This window comes from Ascidiella aspersa, chromosome 9 (assembly GCF_963924565.1).
Source record: "Ascidiella aspersa chromosome 9, kaAscAspe10.2, whole genome shotgun sequence".
Classification (NCBI taxonomy): Eukaryota; Metazoa; Chordata; class Ascidiacea; order Phlebobranchia; family Ascidiidae; genus Ascidiella; species Ascidiella aspersa.
The window spans coordinates 10,275,079-10,285,419 of NC_139455.1; the positions used below are offsets into that span (position 1 = coordinate 10,275,079).

Sequence of the window (10,341 nt, forward strand, 5' to 3'; positions counted from 1 at the left end):
TACATAAATTTCAGGTATAATTAAAGTAAAACAACATGTGTTGCTGTTTTTTTGGTCAGTTTGTGTGCCAGCAAGGCTATTTTTTATTGTAAAGCCAAGTGATGTCATTGGTGTTTTCGGCAAGCCTTTTCTGCCAAAGTGCTTTGGTGAAAATAAACTTGGTACAATCGGCACTGAATGCCACCCATAAAGTTCATGTTTTTTTTTAATTTAGTGATGCTTTACTCAAAATAGAATATATTTGGGCCACTGACCATGGCTATTACATACCTTCCTTAGACATTTAAATAATACTTTCCCCTCCCCAATGCCTATAAATTACATTGTGTTCCGCACAGAAAATATATACATATATTAATTTTGTAAAATGACTACATTATTTTAATTTCAGACAAAAAGTCTCCAGAAATCAGAATGTTATGTCAAAATTAACTTGTAATTCAATTAGCACAGGCGTTCCCAACCTGTGGTATGTGTACCACAGGTGGTACGTGAGTAGCTTTCGTTTTTTCTCAAAACCTTGGATTCACAACTTTATATTTTGTTTATATAAAAAAAATCCCCCCCCCCCCTCCCCGAAGTCAATTCTTATTGTTACGTAACTATTCCTGTTGTTTGGAAACATTGCGATCTTTAAAATACAGGCCATGTCTATTGTCGATAAGGAGCACAGTAGCTTTGTAAAGCAGTACAACACTGTGGATAAAATATGATTAAAAATAGTTAAAAATATGATTAGATCAAATTAGTTGTTCTGCAAGAAGTGGTATGCATGACACTACAGAGCGTTCAAGTGGTACAAGATCGCAAAAAGGTTGAGAATCCCTGACATAGCACCACAGCTCTTTATCAATATAATGACACCTTGGCATTCAAAATGATATCCATGTAATACATTTTTGACAAGAACCTTTTATATATAATTGCTGTTATTCTGTTATTAGGCTGAGAGCAGAGTAGGTCTTTTTCAGTTATATTTATAATAAATATACATTCAAGTACCTGGTATGAAACGGATGAGGTATTGCCTTCTATCAAGAAGTTTTTTTGCTAAATTGCCAACAGTGGGGCAAAACTGTTCTTGTGTTGTCCGAAGAATTTGCTTTGTTACCCCAAGCTACCATATGAACACAGTTGCAATTCATAACATAAAAACTCCAATTATCAAGATTTGCCATGTGCAATCCAGCTTACTTTTCAATAAAAAGTATTTATACACTTCGCAAAATCAACACAAAAGAGAAAATGGTATCACAAAGTGGATAGAAGATATGTCAACCAAACTTGATCGTACTTTAGATGCCCAAGCTCCAGCTGTAAAAGAATATATGGACTATTTGAAAAGTGGCAAGTTCAAATTAATTTACATCTATTAATTTTTAATCATAATATAACTATTGTTTCATTTAATTTTCACAGGTATGAAGAGTGAATGGAGTAATTTAAAACAATATAGACATATTCGAGCAAAGCAAAAAGAATATCCTTACAGTAAAACAAGCTATAAAGAGGATATGATTGTTTATATGGTAAGCTTAATGTGTTTTGAATACCTGACATGCACTGCAACTGAGTTTTTGTTGTTGTAAGAATCTGCCTAAATCAACAAAATAATTATATGTTTGATTTGTCTTGGTAACAAATTAAAAACTATTTTAGCAAAATATATGATTTTTTTAGCAAAATATAATAAACCACACATGTATAAAATAATCGTAATCATGGAAAGACTTAAAAATGTTTGTATGTAATATATACATGTTTTTAGGTAAACAGAAACCTGATTAAAGTACTGCCACTTTTTACAATTGCGATGTTGCCTATGGGCTTCTTTCTGGTGTTTATACCCATGTAAGTAAGAATATATATATGATTAATACTATAGAGTAGAGACAGGCCAATATATCGGTTTAGCGATAATATCGGACGATATTTGGCTTCTACTGATATATGGGTATCGGGAAATGTAGGCCCATGCTTTGGCCGATATTTTAATACAAAAATAAGATATAAGTTTTTCTGTACAACAAACAACTTACCCATTTTTTGAATAAAAAAAATTGAGTTTTAGCATCACGCCAAGTTAATATGCAAACTAATAGTTTAATAATTAATAAAGGTACATAAACTAAAACATTGTTTACATTTTATTTTTAATTAATTCAAGTTTTGAACATTTTCCAGTTATATCAAAAAAATCGATATCAATATTGGGTATCGGTTGACAAAATTGTAAAAAATGGGGTATCGGTAGCGGTCCAAAAAAGTGATATCGGTTGATCTCTAATTTTACAATGGGATTGGGATAGGGTTATTGAAAAATGTCAAGTGAGTGCTTGTGTTGTTTTTATACATTTTAAGAAAAGATTTCTTTATGTTGAATAAATTTAAACTGGTACATATAGTTGTAGAAGTCTTAAAAAGGAGTGAACCTATAAAAATCATTCTTTTGGTTTAAGAAAGTTTTAAATAGCTGTCTTGATAACAGGCACCAGTTAACCTCTTTAGGGTAAATATATAAAAGGAGAATATGTAAAACAGCTGATTTACTATAAAAAGAATATCCTAAAACAATTTGTAGATAAATTATATTCATAAAACAAAATGTTGCTGTAGTTTATAATTTACAGTGTTGTGATAAAGTCTGCACCAATGGACAACAGAGCATTATCATTCAAATAATTAATTACAACGATGAGTAGACTGCTGAAAGCCACCATTTTTTTGTTAAACTATTGTGTCATTGGTTGTTGCAAAATAATTCAAAGAGCTGTATTTTGGTAGTGTGTCTCAAAGTGCATTTAAGTCACTGTTTTTTAAATTATTTAACTAAACTTTGGTTAGAATTATCCTGAAGCTTATCATAAGCTACAACAACATATAATAATTGTTAAAATATTTTTTTCGTAACTACTCTAATAGCATGCTAGCCTTTAAGCATATTGTCGGTATCTGTTTCTGAAAGTGAATTGCTTCGTTGTTCAGATACCTCTTTCCACGTTTTGTCTTACCTCAGTCATTTTGGACAACACGACAACGGCAGCAGATTTTGTCCCAAATACATAATGACAGGGTCCACCATTATGGGATTATACTCCATCATTTAAATTACCACATGACAAATTCTTCAGATGGAACACTACGGACTGTATTGGAAAACCTTCATTACACTGTAATAAACAGTTATTTTTGGTTGGCCTAATATGCATGTATATTCATGTTAAAGGCATTTTTAGTTTCATATGTAAGGTGTAATTTTATATTTTTTATTTGTCGAAGATTAGTAAAGGTAATGTTCCATGCAACAATCAAGTTATGGCCCTTAGACCATTTTGTCGTGAACTTGGGAATCCCTTAAATGGAGATCAGATGGTATACTTACTTTTGGTAAGATTTATGTAGACATACCTAAAATACATTGCTGTAATTTATTCCCATCATTGCAAGTTGTTTTACGAGGTGTTTGTGCTATGTGATTTATTGTGAACTCTACGAGATGTTTTTTTTTAATCTATTTTAAGATTATACATATCATGGTATGGTTACATTATTAGGATCTGCCTCTCTGGGTTATTGTATAAGTTTAGCTAGATTTTGACTAGTGGTAATTTAATTCAATTAACCCCAAACAATGTAATGCAAAAAATATTATTTTGTTTTGGTAAATGACGATTGTTTCCTGTCGACGCACGTTGCACGTCGTTCTGTTAGCTTTACTCAACAATCGTGCTTTTCAGAGGGCTTTCTGTTACACAATAATGGTGACGCCGTATCAACCACCCACATTCATTCAACATCGCCTACGATCAAACGCAAACCTTGTATTGAACCTGGACAAAAAAATTGTGAAGGAAAATCTTCTAAAAATGTTTACACCACAGGAAAGAATATACGTGCGTTTGTTATATATAATCTTTTCTGTAAAAGCATATTTTTAAAATCAAAACTATTAAGCAAATTGTTGACCAAAGTTAACACAAGATATCAGTGCCAGTGAGCACTTTTGCAACTTGAAGTTACCCCAATTTGGTATGCATGAAGAAGCATAAACATTAACTGCTTTGAAAACATATTCACGGTAACACGCAATAAGATGAAGCCAAATACACAGTAATATTCACGACAGAATAAGAACTTAATCGACTGAATAAGACAGGCCTGTCGGAAAAAGTCGGAAATTTATCGGAATAAGGCCGAAATAACGCCTGAAACTTTAGGTAGAGGGTATTGGACGATCTGGGATAATAGGTCTGTCATCATCCGTATTGGTGTCGACGTTTTGGGTGTCCTAGTTTCGTTGTTTAGGCACCGGATTTTTGGACCCTGTTTGGGGTTATTTACGGGTAATGGATGGCGTTAGAAAGGGGTTAGGGTTGCAATTATTAGAGTTAGTGATATTAGGGTTGGGTTTGGTGTTATGTAAAATGTTTTATAGGCCTGATTCTGGCCATTTATGTCTTATTCTGACGGTTTTAGGAATTATTGCGATTTAGACTGTGTTATGACAATTATATATTAGTCCTATTTTGATCTTATTACGAACTGTGTTATGTTCCGACGTTGATGTTGTTCTTATTTCGGTCTTATGGTTGGAGTCCCTCTCATAAATTAAGTTAAAACATTAACTGCTTTTGAACCAGTTTTTATTTTATTTTGGCCAACAACAATGTCTGGCTAAAAAATTAAGCACATCTAGTTTAATTATATTACTCTGGTACAATTTTAAAACCCAATGTGCTCATTTGAATACAGGTTTTAGTCGAAATGGATTAATGCTAAAGGGAGACGGTTCTCCCGTAGCTTTGTCGCCCATTGTGCACCGCAAGGAAAACAAATGTATAATGTTTATTAAAATATGGAAAGGAAATGTGCATACTTTTAACACAGGCATGTCTTATGCGAGGACTCGACAGTGCTCAGTTGACGCAGGAAGCAAACGCTTACTGGTTGAAGAACTGGATAGCTTTGACGCAAAACTGCGATGGTATGCTAGTTGTTGTTTTATAAATCGTTTTATTTAAAACAGTTATGGTTCAACAATGTGCTGCTGTTAAGTCTTGTAAAAGTATAATTACATCGTAGAGTTTCCTGCCAAATTCTTTAAAGCAATAAAAATATTTGTAATAGCTGTGTTAACTCTATTTTGTTCTTAATATTACTGTAAATCCTTTATTTCATAACTGAATTTCAAATAACCTCACAGAATCGTCCCAACAACCTTGCGGATTGACTTACAAGGATAATATTATTTTTAGTAAAGATGTAGCAGCAAGTTCGTATAATGCATGAAAGAAGAATAAAACATGACCCACTTGCCTATTTTACCTATACGTAAACGCCAATCTAATTTGTGTTTCAGGAAAATTATGGTCCATTTTGATAAAATCTTATTTGCAATTGTTTTTCGTGTCTCCCTCACAATAAAATACCAAAGACTGCTAGTTTTTGAAAAACGACGACATTAGCCTAACTGATATTCTACAATTTACCAGTGTATAATGCGCTTTAACTAAACTAAACTTGCCTTTTTACGTTAGACGGCGATGCTTGGTTTGTGTTGCATGCGATGGTTCTTCTTTCCGTCAACTACTCTGAATTAAAGTTCAAACGGAGAGTCTTCGATTGAAACAGTCAAAAGAATCTACTGTGAAACCACTTTCACTCTATCAGAGTCTTCTTGTCATTCGGATTGAGTGTTTTAAGTTTGGACTTTCAAACTAGAAAATCGGAAGTAAACGATTCGTTTGCTAATTAAAATTTTAGCAAGCGTTAAATACATATTTTAGAATTCTTAGCGATTCTTTAAAACTTAATTCGGAGTTCAAGGACAAGGCTATTCGTCGCATCGTAAACCCATACACGTGATTGTTGCATTGTAGAGATTAGTAAATCTATTGCCCCGCCAAAATTATGTTTTGCGCTGTTGGCTTTAGCTTTCACGTGTGGCCTATTCTTAATGCCAATATACTGAATTGCAAAACTGCATGGCCTCATATATCGCATTTTTGGTCAATGACGCCCTTGTGACGTCATCAGTTTGTTTTATCATGTTGATCAAACAGACTTTTTGTTACACTTGTTATATCACTTGGATTTTCTCGCATTTATTTAGATTTTTAGATGAATGTAAACCAAGAGTTTTGATAAAGTCATTGTACTATAGCTAACATTCTTTTCAGGCCAATGGTGAAAGTAAGCCAGAACGGTTCAAGTCCCGCTATAACCTATCTTTGCAAGGTCATCTTTAAAAAAATGTATACGTTCCAGTAGTAAGGAAAATGTTCTACTTTCAACCCTGTTTCAGGACGACCACCTTCCATTGTATTTTTGCGGTTAGACGCAAAATTGACTTTTTATTTTTTTATCCATACCAGTGCCTGTACAGTACACTATATATTTATAACCAGTATCTGCAGTACATAGCAATCGATAAAACTCTTTTCTTCAGCCTTTATTTGACGCCCACCTGAACCAGAAGTGAACCAGAAATAAAAAAAATTATTGTTAAATCATAACTAGGGCGATTCTTCTTAGGTACCGGTATTCTTAAAATTTTATCCATTAACCACGGACGATTTTATATTATTTTTTCTTCTTTAACTAAATGTTTTTAGTGGGCTGGCGAAACTGATTTAGGCTAGCAATTTGTTTTCTAACGCAGTATGGAATAAAGTATCTTCAGTTTTAAAATATGACAGATAAATTTAAGGCTAATAAAGAACCTACGAAAAAAAGAATCTGTAAAATACTGCTAGCCTTAAAATTGTCGATAAACAAAAGAAAATTCGTTGAGAGTAAAGTTAATTCCTAAATTGGCAAACGTAGAAGTACAACTATTTTCAAAAATATAGCTGAAGAGTGCGGGGCTTTTGATAATATTTAGTGGCCTATGTTAGCTTTTTACAATTGTGAAACATTTAACTTTAAGAAATATTTTAATTTTTTTCTGTTTAAAATTTTTTTTACATGTCCTAATATCCAATATTTTAATTATACAGAGCTATTAAAAACATTTATTTATCTAAAAACCTGTATTTTCTTCATTTTTAAGAAAAAACATTCAAAAAAATAGATATTCATCGATATCTTGTGCAACTTCACAAAAAGTTAAAAAATATTTAGTATACGATGTGTGTTTGCCCGTCACGCAAAGCATAACAAATATAAAAGCAAAGTTACGCTCTATAGGCCAGTGGTTCTCAAACTGGGGTCCGCGGTCCATTTGGGGTCCGCGAGACAATTTTCTGGGACCGCGAAGCACCTAACAAAAATCAACTAAAACTCCTGAAGTCCTGAAGGAGAACATTTTAATTTCAACGTGTTGGCGCTCGTCATCAAAAGCTACCATGCTTTGAGCTGAATTGTGCATTGTGACGTCATAATGATGCGTTGTGCTAATAAGAATTACGTTTCTAGGGGTTGTACGGTCGCGGTTTTAAAATTTATCGTGATTGCTTCACTCAAATAAAGTGATTTTGTTAGCGTTACAATACTAAATACGGCATCAACAAGCCTACCTAAGACTGTAAGTGCACCCGTCCCATCCAAACGTGTTATTTTATATTTATTTGTGTGTATTTGGGGAACCGCGAGCAATCGAAAAAATTGCTCGGGGACCGTTGCGTAATTTTTTAGAAAAAGTTTGAGAATCACTGCTATAGGCGGATGACATTCATATAAAACAGAACCATAGCGAAAGAGACTTGAAAATGCGATCAACAACGTCACATAGCTTTGGATATACATACGTCGAAACATGGGTTTACAATACATCAATAGTAATTATAAAAGCAACAACAGTCCAATCAAAAAGTGCGCATAAACATTAGTCGGCACAAGTCTAAAATATAGGTGATTTAACTAATTGGTTAAAACAGTATGTAGCTAGCTACTTGTAAGTGACGAAAATGTTGTTAAAAGCCTGTATAGCAATCAAAGTCTTACTGACCGCCGCTTGTGATAATTCGAATACCGGTAGCCTACTTCAGGGGGCCGCACCGACTTACAAGAAACAAAAACTGTTTTAAAATCGAATATTATTTTAATTGTATTTCAACTAAATGCAAACAGTAGGCGCCGCTACAGAGTCGCAGGGAAGAAATGTCACGATTTGGGAAAACGTTTGAAAAGATTTAGGAAAACGTTGCGACTTCACTTAGATCGTCAGTTTCAAACAAGAAACTTTTTTGTTTAAACACACGCTAAACCTAGCAAAACCACTCATTTAAAAGTGTTTAGAAAATATCCATGGTGATATGCGGCACAGGAGAACAAAAAGATGACACAGGCAGTATGTGTTTTTTTAAAGAGCGGAGGAATACGGCCCGGAGGCCACGCGTTTAGTGCACCTGGTTTGGACTGGCATTGTTAATTTTAAACAGACAAAGTGGCCAGTATTTAGTTAATTAACAACACCTCGTGGCAATAATGTAAAAATTAATTCGTTTTTTTTATTGTTGTGTTGAAAATTCAGGATTTTCGGTTTATGCTACAAATCCAAAACTGATATATCTTTTTTGAACTGAACCTACTACTAGAGTTCTTGCCAAATAAATTTTTGTTTTTAAAAGGTTTTCCGGGCCGCACGTAATGGCCCCGAGGACCGCATGTGACCCGCAAGATGCCTGTTTAACACCCTTGCTGCACAGTGTAGGTTGCGATGCACACTTCACTTTTCATGATTGTGTATCAGATTAAATTTATAAAAAGTATTAACTGAATCTAATTTATTTTTCGTAACTTGCCAAACCAATTTATGAATTGTTTCAAGGTTCAAGTGTAAATAGTGTGACGTATAAATAATGTGTTGCGTAAGCTAATTACGTAAGAAAACCATTTATGATTATTAATATATTTAAACATTAACCTTATATTTGTTAGGTAAATAACCTATGCAGCTGTACATTTATTTTGCTCGAAGACCAAATGAGCAAATATTCTTAGTTACTTTTTTATTTGATACCGTACCCATAAAGTAGCACCATTAGGGCGTACTTTCCTAACTAAATTTGTACTATTTTGCTACATTACTTTTATTAAAAATATGACTATTTTAGTTCCTGCAAATATTGGATGACAAATGGGGTCGAGAGTTAACTAGCAAGAAACGAGCAACAATGTCAGGTCATGTTATTAGATTTGAATAATACATCTATCAGACTAACAAAAATATTGTCACGGTTAATCATTTTTAGGTTTCAATTCGACCGAGGCTTTGTTACACAATTCCGCCTTTAAAAAAGAAGGCTAGGGGTCTTGTATATAGAAATGGTTTCTGTCAAGGCATTAGGTCTAGTTATGCCACTTAACGGACGTGTCGTTTTCCGACCGTGTTATTTTCTGTTGCATATGTCGGTGGTTCATAAAGTTATATGCACTGCCAGCTAGCAATGTTGACATCATCATCGTCCCTCTGTAATACAAAAGTAATTTATTACAGAAGTACACTAATCATAGTAAATGGTTTTATTTAATGAAATAAATAAGTTTGTCAATCTTCGACGAGTTTTTCAATGTTTGGAGTCGTTCAGTCAGGTATAATCGTAAATCACCCGCTTGATAATTGAAAGACGATTTCTTTGTTTTGCGCTACGACTACAGTGACACAATTAGACCTAAGTTTTATTTGACAAACTTTTAGTAAGGAAAGAGACATAGTGCATTAAGCTCCTCCCAAAAATATTTACACACATACAATAATGTTTTTAGGTCATTTTGTCTTTAGCTGAAAAAAGAGATAACAAATTAGGTAGAAATTGCATTTTGGATAGAGACTAAGTTAAAGCGGCAACAAATGTAAATTAAATACCACCGATATACTCTCGTTCTTATATTTATAAATAAAAGACAGAAAACAACATTTATGCCAAGCTGAAAAATGCATTTGTTTAGATTAAGTTATTCGAGAATGTTATTTCACGCACGGCCCTTTTTTATTTGGGCTAAAACGCATTACCAAGTCAACAATTTATTTGCTTTTACTTAGATTAAATCGAAGAAAAAATAGGGGCACCATGACTCCTTTCCCACTGGATAACCCCCTGACAGCAAGCTCTACGGGTGCTACACAAACGTAAGCCAATTATTAACAGCAGTTTGTCAAAAAAATTAAAAATCATATGACAATAATTTAAACACATTCGCTATTTATTAATCAATTGGCCTTAATTAATATTTTTTTTGCGAAACAAGCCTGCCGGATTTATAGTGTCCTGCATATCACATTTATAGACCTGCATAATATTTTTTTTAATTTCTCCTAACGAAAGTGGTATTGATCGATAAATAACTATGTAACGTGAAAGAAACGATTTAAGACTACTTTTGACAAACGCATATTTA

At 33.4% G+C, this 10,341-nt stretch overlaps 1 protein-coding gene across 2 annotated transcripts; it reads left to right on the forward strand.

Annotated features, from left to right (window-relative positions):
* The first annotated feature begins 948 nt into the window (after positions 1 to 948).
* Positions 949 to 6,461, forward strand: LOC146132931 (LETM1 domain-containing protein 1-like). 2 transcript variants are annotated; one of them, XM_083397229.1, is made up of 8 exons: positions 949 to 1,347; positions 1,420 to 1,529; positions 1,769 to 1,851; positions 2,986 to 3,172; positions 3,280 to 3,387; positions 3,738 to 3,893; positions 4,888 to 4,984; positions 5,538 to 6,461. In XM_083397229.1, exons 1-8 carry the CDS (start codon positions 1,008 to 1,010, stop codon positions 5,624 to 5,626), a joined length of 1,170 nt encoding a protein of 389 aa, XP_083253355.1. In that variant the 5' UTR covers positions 949 to 1,007; the 3' UTR covers positions 5,627 to 6,461. The 2 variants fall into 2 exon arrangements, with proteins under 2 accessions (XP_083253355.1, XP_083253356.1); XM_083397230.1 differs by lacking the exons at positions 4,888 to 4,984; positions 5,538 to 6,461 and adding an exon at positions 4,753 to 4,860.
* Positions 6,462 to 10,341: the final 3,880 nt, after the last annotated feature.